Source organism: Pelodiscus sinensis, chromosome 1 (assembly GCF_052426305.1).
Source record: "Pelodiscus sinensis isolate ZL-2025 chromosome 1, ASM5242630v1, whole genome shotgun sequence".
Classification (NCBI taxonomy): Eukaryota; Metazoa; Chordata; order Testudines; family Trionychidae; genus Pelodiscus; species Pelodiscus sinensis.
This window is the reverse complement of record NC_143052.1, coordinates 24292530-24306172: the sequence shown is the minus strand read 5'-3', so window position 1 is coordinate 24306172 and position 13643 is coordinate 24292530. Positions and strand designations below refer to the sequence as shown.

The 13643-nt window shown below is 41.3% G+C and overlaps 1 protein-coding gene across 18 annotated transcripts in view; it reads right to left on the bottom strand.

Moving 5' to 3' along the window:
• MAGI2 (membrane associated guanylate kinase, WW and PDZ domain containing 2) overlaps positions 1–13643 on the bottom strand; it is a 1124289-nt gene that overhangs the window by 31625 nt on the left and 1079021 nt on the right. For all 18 annotated transcript variants that reach the window (XM_075926597.2, XM_075926590.2, XM_075926502.2 and 15 more), the window contains one exon: positions 1995–2133. In XM_075926597.2, the coding sequence (XP_075782712.2) occupies positions 1995–2133 (139 nt within the window). The remainder of the gene's footprint in view (positions 1–1994; positions 2134–13643) is intronic.

Below are 13643 nucleotides of genomic sequence, written 5' to 3'. Positions count from 1 at the left end.
ATGTAAACCCCAATCCTGCAATGACATGAAGGTGCACCAACGCCCGTTGAGTTCAGTGGAGCTCTGTGCTGTCCATAGGGCTAGCTATTGCCATAGTGAGGGATAAAGCTGTGATTACATTACAATTACATTACTAGAATTCGAATATACAATACAGAGTAAAAAGCAATGTAAAATCCCAGTGTCTGCTGAGTGACTGCTTAGAAGTAAGAAAACAAACCATTAAATAGTCTATAATTCACTGGCAATATAATCTAATTATTGGAGCAACATCATTGACAGAGAAATACTGACAGGTGAATTTCAGATTATTCTATTTTCGGCAAATCACCATTTTTCAGTGTTTATAATTATTCAGCAATTAAAAAGGCCAACCGTCTCAGATGCTTGTTCATGCTAATCTATTTTCAAGTAACTCTGTATAAAGTAAAACTCCAATCAGAAGAGACTGGAGACAGGATATAGATGGAATACCAGGAATTCCTGTGTTCTATGGTAGTTTTTAGGGCTATGAGTCTAGCATCACAAGGACACGGTGACACCTTCTTATGTGGATTTCTAAAAACAAACACTAGTTGGTCCCCATGGAAAAACATAACAGCAATGATAAATGGTATTTTTCTTTTTTGGGCTTCCCCACTTCTTTACCCAGAGAAGCTTTATCATCAGAGGTAATTCACCCCTTGCAGAGCTCGTTACTAAGTGGTGGGAATTGATTTACTCCTTTTATCAGCGATTTTACTGTATTATTTTTTATTTGGAGACTATTTTAATACATTTGTCCCAAATATTTAAAGGCATTCAGGGGATGCTGTACTCAATGTGACAATGCTTAACCTATTTCAGAGCCTAAATCTCATTTTCAAAAGGAATTTGGGTACATAGAAGTCTAGTTCCCATTGACTGATTGTAATACTAAACTTTACTTAGTGACTATCTTCTTATTTATTTTCTTAGAGCTCTGGGATTTTATTAGAAGGTCTATATAAGTCTGTAGTTTTTCTTTTTTTCTGTATTTTATGTAACAGTTCTTACCATATATAAATATTGGTGGTAATAATGTCAGAAGAATTTCTATAGATGAGAGGGAAATAACATTATTTTTAAATGCGCTATAAGGATCCAAATCCTACAAGTACTTATGCACAGGCTTAATTTAGCTAATCTGAGTAGACCTATATTATTTTTCATGGTGGAAAATTTAAGAATGAGTAAACATTTGCAGGATTTGGGGCTAAACATCTATTGATATATTGGTTACATTTCAAGATATTCATGAGAACAAACTTACAAAACAGACACCATTGAAATCTGTCAGATAACTAATATATTTCAATATTGCCTGAAATTAGACACGCTTTTTAGAAGCTTTTTTTAAAAATTGGAACATAAAAATTCCCAGGAATTAGAGACACAAAACAAAATGTAAGATTACAGGGTTGTGTTACAATATTCAAAAGAGCAAATGCTGTCTCTTTATTCAGAACTGACTTTCATTATGTTGCCTATGTAACTAAATGAAAGAAATAAATTTCAAAATGAACACTATACGTTAAGTTGTGCACAACTGAAATCAGTGGGAGTTTTGCCATTGAATTGATGGGAGTGGGATCAGCCACATGACTCCAAATGTACAGAGAAATACCAATAGACATGTATTAAAAAGGACCATCTTATGAACCAAGATTATAAGGATGCATGAACCACTCCTAGCACACTCAAAGATGCCACTAATGAGTTCAAAGTGATCCTGCCAAAAGATATACTTTAAGCATTGCTGGTACAGGGTTGGCATAGTTGCAACTGATGTAGTCATATTTTCTGCCCCATTATAAGAAAACACTTAAGCTTGTGCATAAATCTACCCATATTCAGAAAAGTGCTTAAGTATGTGCTTAAGTGTTGGGACTGAAATGTGTAACTGATATTTAGTATACAATACATGTAATTTAAATACACACACACACACTAATGGAAAAAAAATGAAAACCCACCATATTCCGGGACCTGGCCTGTTCCGCGCTTTAACAAGAGCCGCACTCTCCTGCCACCAGACTTGATTAGCTCTATTGCTCTGGCATGTGTCATGTCCCTTGTACTTTCCCCATTGATTTCAATTATTTGATCCCCCACCTGTCAGGTAAGAAAAATATCAGATAGTCAGGCAAAAACTACAGTAAAATGAGCATTTAAAAACATAGGCATATTAAGTGGATCATAGATTGCATGAATGACATGAAGGTTCATTTGCTCCTAGCTATCTGAAAGATATTATCAACAGATTATCAACAGATATTATCAACAGATCATTCCCAGCCCCAGAATGTACTCTGAATATGCCACAGTATATCATTCATCTTTTGTTAAAACTAATATATGGTGGTAGAAACATGTGTCAGACCGTCTTTATAAAAGATTTTGTGAACTGGCTGAGTGTTGGAGTCATTGTAACTTTTTCATCTCTTCTATGCTGGATTGATTACTACTGAAAGCATTACTGTATTGGCTTTGCTGCTGTTACATAGGCTGCTGAAATTCATGGGATAGGGACACTGGCCTATCAATGTTGATATCCTAATCATACTAAGTGAACATCATCCTATTTTGCAGTACCAGTTAAAGTGCTAGTATTAAATAAATTTGGAAAGTTTAGTGTTCTAAGCTAATTATTTCATAGGTTAAGTAGCTACATTATGGTGCTTGTGAGATCATATTCTGAATTATGAATTCATAACAAAACTTGTCCTGCTCTTTCTAAGTGATGGGATAGTATAGCTTAATGAACTGAGAGCTAGAGTCGGCCCAAGGAACTACTGAATTCTAATTCTAGCTCTGCTGCCACAGATGTGCCATTAGACTAATGTTCACAGTCAGGTTCATTATTATTTCTGTGCCCTTGTTTTCTTCTCCATAAAACAGGGCCATATACTTATCAGATGCGTAAGAGGTGTTGTGGGGCTTAATTTGTTCAGGTTTGTATGTTCTATGGAAGAGGATAGGTTATTTAATAACTAGTTTTATTAAAGGAATCTGTCACTTCTCAAACTTGAAGCGTGGATGCAAATTGACATATATTTCACAGCAGTTTTGAATACATTACCTTTTCTATTGTATGTGGTAAATTAACCATATACCTTTAGCAGTAATGGGAGAACTCATCAAGAGTTATGCCTTATGTCTCAAAAAAGGAGGTATGAAGATCTTGCACAAAATGGGTTTTTGCACAAAAAGGAAACGTCCACACTGCTTGTTTTTGCGCAAAAACCCCTTGCGCAAAAACAGATCTGAAGAGGTTATGCAAATGAAGCATGAGAAAATGCTAATCCGCATTTCATTTGCATTGCCTCTTCTGGCAAAAGTCATAGGCTGTGTCTACATTGGCACCCTTTTCCGGAAAAGGGATGCTAATGAGACAAGTCAGAATTGCAAATGCCGCGGGGGTTTTAAATATCCCCCGCGGCATTTGCATGAACATGGCTGCCACTTTTTTCCGGCTCGGGGCTTTGCTGGAGAAAAGCGCCAGTCTAGACGGGATCTTTCGGAAAATAAAGCCTTTTCCAGAAGATCCCTTATTCCTCTCGGCTGTGTCTACATTGGCACTCTTGGGAGTGTCAAACCTCTTCTGAATTTTATAGCCTGAAGTACATCACATTGGTGAATAGGGGAGAGATTGCTTTCAGCCATATCTGGTCAGTATGGCACAAACTGGTAGGGGAAGAATGCATATAAAGCAATTCCTATGCAGATCATTCAGTGCTGGAATTACACAGCCACCTCCTGGTTTTGTCGGATAGTTAATGAGCCATGTGGCCAAGTGACAGGTTGGTGAGCATGTTATTAGTAGGACACCAGCCATTTTGTTAATAGTTTGCAGCTGTGCTGAAGAAAGCGCTAATTCATTTTGCCTGTAACCAAACCCCAAAATGCAATACGGGATGATATCGGAAGTAGCAATGGTAATATAAACAAGAGGCGGTTGCTGAAGATCAGAGACTCAGGAAGAACCACTCTGAAAAATAGCTGTGTAGGTTAAAGAATAGTATTTATCAGTGCGAGGACAGCTTGTCTGCATTGTAGTAGCTCAATAGGCTCAGAACTCTATTTGCCTGCCTTTAGAGCCTTCACACAGTGGGAGGTACTTGGCTGCTGGTCATATGTATTTAATTTTAAAATGACTGTACCAAATATAATGTAGGAAAGAATAGAGAGAAGGAGACTATGAAGATTGTATGATGTCATGCACTTAGCACTGAGGGTATGTCTACACTACCCCCCTAGTTCGAACTAGGGGGGTAATGTAGTCATACGGAGTTGCAAATGAAGCCCGGGATTTGAATTTCCCGGGCTTCATTTGCATAAATCCGGCCGGCGCCATTTTTAAATGCCGACTAGGTCGGACCCCGTGCCGCGCGGCTACACGCGGCACGGACCAGCTAGTTCGTATTAGGCTTCCTATCCAAACTAGCTGTACGCTTCGTGGAACAAGGTGTACAGCTAGTTCGGATTAGGAAGCCTAATCCGAACTAGCTAGTCCATGCCGCGTGTAGCCACGCGGCACGGGGTCCGACCTAGCCGGCATTTAAAAATGGCACCAGCCGGATTTATGCAAATGAAGCCCGGGAAATTCAAATCCCGGGCTTCATTTGCAACTCCGTATGACTACATTACCCCCCCTAGTTCGAACTAGGGGGGTAGTGTAGACATACCCTGAGATAGGAAGTGCCAGTGTAGATCAAATGAAAGAGGTGCTTTTAAAGCTGCTTGATTAAAAATCTTTGGAAGTGGGCATTCAGGAAAACTATGAGTCAGACTACAGTCCTTTTTGTAAAGCTCATAGCAACTCCTTTGCATTCCTGAGCGGTCAGAGGTTGTAATCCATTTTAATATGTAAAAAGGTTAAGTTAATATCACCTCCTCACCCCTCTGGTTCCTGTGTTTTGGTCTCATTGGCCAAACTGAAGAAATTAACTTGCTATTAAAATAACCTTTCCTATTTTTTTAATGGATTAAAATACTTCTTGCGACATAGGCAGAAGGCATCTAGTCACTAGAGAGTTTTCAACTTTTTTAAAATACAAAATAATGTGAAAAAACATGAGAGAAGTTTTGAAAGGGCCCAAATCCTACGTCCACTAATTAACATCTCCAGGGGAGATTGGCCCCCTACAAACCTCAGTTGAGGCACTCGGACCAGGTTTACAAGAGAGCTCAGTTCTCATTTGGACACCTAGTGGCCAGATTTTAAAGAGCACTCATGGCCCAGCAGTCTCTGATGGGAACAATGGAAACCACTGCAGGCAAAATGCCTTTGAACATCTAGCCACTTCACTTAGGGGCCTGGGTCAGAGCTGTTTGAAATCTGGTCATTATTGTAATGTGGTATTTCTGCAAAACACTGCAGTCTGTCAGGACTGCCTATTGCACGAGACCTTAGCTCCAGAACAACCCCTTTCCACTGGGATGTGATCCATAAATCAGGGAATGCCTATTTCATCCATGGGGCCTAATTGGGTAGGTTGCTGCTGAACATACCTGATGGTTTTACTAGTGCCTAGAGGTTAGGCTTTGTGATAATCCGCATTGTCATGCCAAAGGCCTGATCTGCAGTCCACAGGTCGATGTAAGGCAGCTTATATTGACCTAACTATGTCAGTGTACAAAGTATAGCTTTGCTCCCACCCACATAAGGCCATGTACACTGTCGGAGAAAATCAATGTGAGATATGCAATTCCAGCTACAACAACTGCATAGCTAGAGTCGACTTAACTTACATTGATTTTCTGGGGTGGCCCCACAGTAGCAGGTCAATGGAAGAAATGCTCCTGTTGGCCTCCCTTACTCTTTGCGACTCTGAGGAGTAGTGTAGTGGATGGAGGAGCCTTTAGCATCCCATTTAGCAGGTCTTTACTAGACCCACTAAACTGAACCCCAGGAATTCAACCGCCGGAACATTCATCCTCTGGAAAGCCCTAAGAGTCCTACTACATCAACATAATATCTTCACAGCCAAACCGCCAGAGGCATAATGCTTTTGTCAGTGAAGCTCCTTTGTCAGTGTAGTTAGTGCAACATAGTTTCTATGTAGATATTGCATATCCTCCATCCTCAGTTGTCTTGTCAATGTCAGGGCTCCACTTAGTCTCTGCTGCAAGCTGGCTTATGACCCAGGCTCCCAGTTTGGGCTGCTGCCTGGACTCCTCACTCCCTGCTGGAGTTTGGCTGCCCTTCCAAGCTCTTGGTTCCCCACTGGGTGCATTGCAGCTGTCAAGACTCTGGGTGTGAATCTCCCTGCTTGAGGTGAGAAGCCCGGTCCTGGGGGGCAGCTGGGCTCCCAGTGGGTGGCTGTGTGGAGTTAACAGCCCTGGCTCTCAGCTCCCCACGTTGCCCCTGTTTAGTCAGTAGAAGTACTCCTTGTGAAGACACACACCACAGACAGAAGGAGAGTAGTGTGGACATTAACCAGTGCAGCAGTTACTGTGGTGGGTGAAAGTCGAGCTAACATGGGGCATGTCTACACTACAATCTTAAGTCAATCTAAGTCCCTTTGTGGATCTGGGCCCCTGTGCTTTTATAATTGATGGCACTATTTGCCCTAAAATTAAATGATGTTGTGAGAATGGCCTGTTTAATATAGCAGCCTTGCATAGCCTAGGCTTTGCCAACCCAGCATGTGACCATACTAGTGTGCAATGACAGTAGCTGGGACTGAAAGATTATGTTGTTCTCTTGTTGGATAAGTAAGAAGGCAGCCAGCTGACTGTCTGCCCCCAGAATTTGACTGGGGGAAATGGTGTGCTTCAGTTTGGGCCCACCCTACTCACAAGCAGCAGAAGGAGCTACCCACAGATGTGCATGGAGGAATGAATCTCATGGCAACAGAGTACTCGAGACTAGTGTTCCCTCTAAGCTGTGGGGCAGCACAGCTTCACAGGTTAATAATCAGCACTACCCAGTCAGGGGCTCAGAGCTCTGTGCACTGAGCTGACTGATTGGGTGGGGCTGATTAATCACCTGTGAAGCTGTGCTGCCCCACAGCTTAGAGGGAACACTGGTCTAGACCATGGGAGAGACAGGGCCTTCTGGAGGAAGGGTTATTTTCTGTGTTTGTCATGAGAGGTCTGTGAAGAAAATGGTTATGTTAAGTGCGGACTGTATAAAATGATCTGAATAGTTCCTAAATGTTTTAGATAAACATCCCCTTCCTCTTTTTGGATGCATATCTGAATAAAACCTCAAATGTCTGGAGAATTAACATCTACTATTAACATGTTGTGTTGGTACAATTTTCATGTGGCAGCCACTAAAGCACTTGCACTCCACCCCACCCAGTTATCAAAAGCATAGGTAGTATGCAGGGTTTGGAGAATGTAGCCCTTAGAATCCAACATTTGGGCCTTATAAAGCCACAGATTGTGGCTTCAAATCTGTTAAGATATTTTTTTTCTTTAACAACAACTTTCCAAGGGATCTGCATGCCGAGTTGTAATGAAAGCTGCCCATCTGATGGCAGTTCAATGGCCTATGTAAAATGAGTTAGCGGTCTCATTCCAGTTCCCAGCAGGCAATCACTACAGCACAAAAGCCACCCCCGCAATTGGCTCTACTAGTGATTTCTAACTTTCTTGGCAGGCTCAACAAAAAGGACAAGGCATGAATGAGTTATTGCCCCCTCCCTCGAAAGGTTCCCACCAGCTGAAGGTTGAAGCCCATTGGCAGGTCACTGTGGGAAGCCTGCATGGCTGCTGCCTCTGCTGTACTGATTCTGTGGAAATGGAGTCTCCAGGGCTAAGAATCTGGAAACTTGCGTGAGCATTAATTTAATGTGATGTTTCTTTTTTCAAAGAATGTAGCTCTGGCAGAATTTTCAGTCCTAATTGAGATAAATACCTATCAGAATCCACTAATTCATCTACAGACATGATTAAATTAATGAATAAATTGCTGCTGTTTAGTATTCCTATGACATGTAAACACAAAAATAAACATTCTTCAGTTTTCCCATTGCATATTAATTTCTTGAACATATGAAACTAGTGTATGTGTGTGTGTATGTGTGTGTGTGTGGGGGGAGGGGAGGAGTTGTCCCTAAAAAAAGTCTGTTTCAGTGCAAGTTATTTCATATTCTCCATCCATGCATTAAAACAACTGAGCTATGAAATTGGGTAGCATGTTTTCTGGCAATAATGAGAAGATAATATTCCTAAGGAGCATTTAAGTGACATCACTATTGATAGGTTAATTAGAAATAAAAATGTAAAGCTTCCTTAAGTCATTAGAATAAAGAGCCTCCAATATGTGACTTTTGTTACACCCTTTTTTGAACTATCTTTAGTTTATAGCTAAGTAATTAATAATTGTCTTGTTAATGGAAGCCAGCTAGCACATACAATCAGAATTTTAAACATGTTCAGCACAGGGACAAAATGTACAGGATATAGCTGCTCTGTGGCAAAGAAGAATGTTAATGTTTTTATATCTTTTGAAACTGCTCACATCAACCTACCTTAAACTGGCCTCAGCTACTATGCAAGTCGTGAATAAATTTATCTGTGTCATTAAAGAGGTGCAGCGTTTCCCTGCTGCACAAAAATGAATGTAATTACACGGTCAGGCTTTCAATCTGAGGTAAGTAGGGAAATCTAATGGTAAAAGCATCCCCTGATGATTTTTTGCAGAGGGCATTACTGTCTGCCACCTTATTAATGCATTTCATAATTAATCCTCTTGAAAGAGACTAATTATCCTCAGAAAAATAACAGCTTCCATTTATATGGGCATTATATTTTTCAACTGAAACATGTTTTTACACTATTTATTATTGCATACACGTCATGAAACTGAAAGTATAGGGAGTGTCTACACTGGTGCATTTACTGGAATAGCTATTCTGAAATAGCAGATGTAGACAAGAAAGCCCTTATTTCACTGCCTGGAGGTAGGCACAGAGTATTCAGATGATGGGCAAGCTTGCTCACAGCCAGCCATTGTTGTTGCATTAAAAACATTAGAATGAAGTTATCAGATGTACCCAGTAATAATGTAAGGCCACTGATCTGGACTGAACTCAGAATATTTCACATGTAAGCATGACTGTATTTTTGGGAAGAATGGATGACAACACGTCTCCTCATCTCTGTCCTTCTGCAGATAGTTGGGAGGGAGGGAAAGAGGAAATGGGGTGTCTGAGGCTGTTGCCCTGAGAAGCACTAATCCCTCTTCCTTCTGCTGACAATTAGCCACTGAATGAGGCAGGGAAAAGGCTGCAACAGTGGGCATGAGGCGCTGCTCTACCTCCTGGGCAGGCATGAAGCTGTTCTGTGCTTGGTCCCAATAAGTTCATATACATAGAGAAGAGGGAGCCCAGAGAAGCCATGATCCCCTACCATCAGCAACTCCAGCTTTTACAGGGGAGGGTTGCTCTGGAGGACCACAAGCTAGAGTGGGGACATCTTGGAGGAAGGAAGTTTGGGGAATTCAAGCCTGGGGTAAGGAAAGCTGACGTGAAAATTGGAGGAAAAATTAGGTGTTTGAGGGGGAGGGACAGTTGTTGGGAGAAGCAGAGTTTTGTAAAGAAACACTGAAAACTGGAAGGAAGAATGTCTGGGAAGACTGAAACATGTTCATGGCTGTTGGTGGTGGGGTTAGGAAATTGGGCTCAGACTGCTAAAGAGCCTTGGGAGAAGAGCAGGACAGCTCAGAGTACATTGAAGGTCTACATGTGCCCTCCGACCTGGCTGACAAAATGACACTCCTGCCCATAAACTAAGCATAAATTGGCTTTCAAAGTTGAAAGTCTAGTTCATTATCTAACTGTGCTTAATGGACACACTTTTAAAATTATATTAATGCTATGATATTAGTAGGATGTACAAGAGCTTAGAGCCTTTAATTTTCCTGTCATATATCCAATCCCACGGAGACTGTTAGGCCATGTCTATATCAGAGACCTCACAGTAGCACAGTTGTATTAATTCAGTTGCACCGCTGTAAGCTCTCCCATTTAGCTGCTCCATGCAGATGGGAGATTGATGTCCCTGATGTCTTTCAGAGGAGTAGTTTCCCCCGCCCAAGCTAGTATGTTATACCAACAAAAGTGCCAAACACTGAGGCTACGTCTAGATTGCATCCGTTTTTTGGAAAAGGGATGCAAATTAGACGTATGGCAATTGCTAATGAAGCGGGGATTTAAATCTCCCCCGCTTCATTAGCATAAAAATGGCTGCCGCTTTTTTTCCCGCAGGCAGCTTTGCCGGAAAAAAGCACCAGTCTAGACGCGGATCTTTCGGAAAATAAAGCCTCTTCCGAAAGATCCCTTATCCGTCTTAAAATAATGGATCTTTTGGAAAAGGTTTTATTTTCCGAAAGATCCGTGTCTAGACTGCTGCTTTTTTCCGGCAAAGCTCCGTGCGGAAAAAAAGTGGCAGCCATTTTTATGCTAATGAAGAGCGAGATTTAAATCCCCACTTCCTTAGCAATTGCTATTCGTCTAATTTGCATCCCTTTTCCGAAAAAGGCCTGAGGCTACGTCTAGACTGCATCCCTCTGTTGACAGAGGGATGCAAATCAAGCATGTCGAAATTGCTAATGAAGCCGGGATTTAAATATCCTGCACCCCATTAGCATAAACATGGCTGCCACTTTTTTTTGAAATGGAGTTTTTTCAATAATCCCCCCCAAAAAACGGAAGTCTAGATGCGGATCTGTCAAAAATAAAGCCTTTTTCGACAGATCCTGTATGCCTCAAAAAATGAGGTTTACAGGATCTGTCGAACAAGGCTTTATTTCCGACAGATCCGCATCTAGACTGCAGTTTTTTTCAAAAAAACTCTGTTTAAAAAAAAGCGGTGGCCATGTTTATGCTAATGAGGTGTGGATATTTAAATCCCAGTGTCATTAGCAATTTCGATGTGCCTAATCTACATCTCTCTGTCGACAGAGAAATGTAGTCAAGACACACCATGAATGCGTACGAGACAGTATCCTTTAGTCACTCCTATAGGCTACCTTCAAACTCAGAGTTGAGACAGTGTGAGAGATTTTACAGAGATGTTGCCCATGCTGTACCGGTTCTAGGGTGGAGAACTTCTGTCATCAGGCCTACTATATAGAATCTTTCCTGAGCACTATTTTTAAAAACACTCTTCATGTTATGCATAATTTCCTAAACTTTATGCTAATTCACATAATAGAGCAGCCTCATAGAGGTAGCCATGTTAGTCTGTATCTGCAAAAACAACTAGGAATCCTGGGGCACCTTAGAGACTATGGGTATGTCTACACTTGCATCCTCTTTCGATGGTGCTATTTCGAAATAACAGCGCTGTTAAGACATGGTTATCTCTCGAAATAATTGGTAAATCTCATTGTATGAGGAAGAAGGGTTATTTTGAGAGAAGGGTTTTCTCTTGAAATAACCACATCTTAACAGCGTCTGTTATTTCGAAATAGCGCTATAACATGAATATGCAAATGGAGCACGGGATATTTAAATCCCGGCTTCATTTGCAATTTTGAATGTCTTCATTTGCATCCCTCTCTCGAAAGAGGGTGCAAGTGTAGCCATACCCCAATAGATTTATTAGGACATAAGGTTTTATGGATAAAAAAACCACTTCATCAGGTGAATTGGAGTGCAAAGACATTTCCCCCTCTCTGAATATTCACATCTCCAGACCAAATGCTGTGAATGGCCACTTGCACCCTGACTTGATTAGCTTCATTAACACAAGCAACTGTTTCCTTATTGCTACTCTTGCTTCTGTAACTTCCACTCCAATCCATCTGAGGAAATGGGCTTTACCTGAAAAAGTGTATGCCCTAATAAATCTGACACTCTTTAAGGTGTCACAGAACTCCTTGTTATCATAGAGCAGGACATCTTTATAGTTCTTCTAGAAAATTCAGATTTAAGTACAATATCTACCTGTGGTGGGGCAATTGCCCTGCATTGACTGGAAGAGGTGAATGCAGGCTGGAGGGAGCCTGCACAGAGCCTTGGCCAATTAGGTTCTTTTAAAGAAACAATCAGGATGTAGCCTGCTGGAGGAGCCCTGAATAGAGGGAGCTGCCCAGCAGAAAGCGTCAGTTAGGTCCTGACTAGAGAAGATGCAGAACCAGTTCCCAGATCGGCTCCTTTGCTAGAGCAGTGCTGGGCAGGCTCAGGAGGGCCAGCAAGGGAAGCTCTTGCCTGAGACCTGCCAGGCTGCTGCTCTTGCCACTACAGTCACCGGGAAAGTGGCCCAGGGAATAGAAGGCATTGGAGAGGAGCAAAGGAGGGCAGGACAAGGCTGATGCCAGGGGATCCCTGGATTGGGACCCAGAGTAGTGGGTGGTCCTGGGTCTCCCCCTTCTCTCTTGCACAACATCTAGCCACCATTGTTTTGAGGCCTAGTAGGACTACAGCTTACCCCTGAAGTGAGGGGCTAGACTTGGAGGTCACAGTCAGTCACCATGACAGCAGAGACACAGGACTGCTGATAAACCCCTGGAAGGGGGACGAGAGACAACAGTAGTGGACACTGCCAGAGAGCAGTGTCCTGATGAGGACACCATGGTCCTGGAGCGACTTGGGTCCAGAGTCTGACTGTGGACAGAACAGAGTGATGGGGGAGACACCAGCCAGAGGTGTCATTAGCGAACAAGAGCTAATTCTCAGTGTAACCAGCAGGAGGCATCGTGGCAGAGAGTCACACCCCATGACACTACCTGACATTTTATTTGTAAAATTGTACATTAACCCATATTAAGCAGGTATTATTGACTCAACATTCTTTTAATTATCCGACTACAAGGATTTTGTATTAGCCATAGGATTATAAAAATGTTTGTAATAAGTCAAGCTCAACAAGTTTTTGAGAGAATGAAGTTAATCATATTTGTGAAAGAAGTATTTTTTCTCCTTACTTTTCTACAAATGAGCTCTATAAAATGTATTTAGCTTTTAAGAATGATGCTGTTGAATGGCTCACTGTTGGTTAATTCTGTCATGATTTATTAGGCCTTCAAACTGCTGAAATATATTTATTATCCTAGAGAAACTCATTTCACATTTCTTTGTAGAACATTCACAATACAGTTGGTCATTTTTTTGTTTGTATGTTAAAACAAAGTTTCTTGGGTGTTGCCATTTGCCCTAAAATACCATGCTGGCTCACTATGCTCTTGGCTGGCATGCTGCTAATACATATGAATATCCAAACTTAATTCCCAGAATTCTGATCAATCACAACCCAATCTCGCTACAAGTAATGCCGACTTGTGAAAGATGAAGTAGCATTTGAATGAAAGGGTCCCTCGGGGGATGACAATTCAGAGGGAAAGGGCAACTAAATGTTGGTCTATACCACTAGGGTGGATTGCAAATCACTAGCTAATGGTAGCAACTAAAGAATATAGAAATGTTTTTTCTTGTCACGATGCTTCTGAAAATCATTAAAAGCTGTTTTTTATGTGGATAATTTATAAAGTGACGTGGAAGATGTACATCAAGGTATAATATAACCCAAGTAGTACAGTGTAATACAGAATTAAAAAAACAGACACAGATAGAAACAAATAAGTAGCTCTTACATAGCATCTCCAAATACTATACAAAGCAGGAAAGTATTATCCCCATTTTACAGATGGGGAAACTGAATGGTAA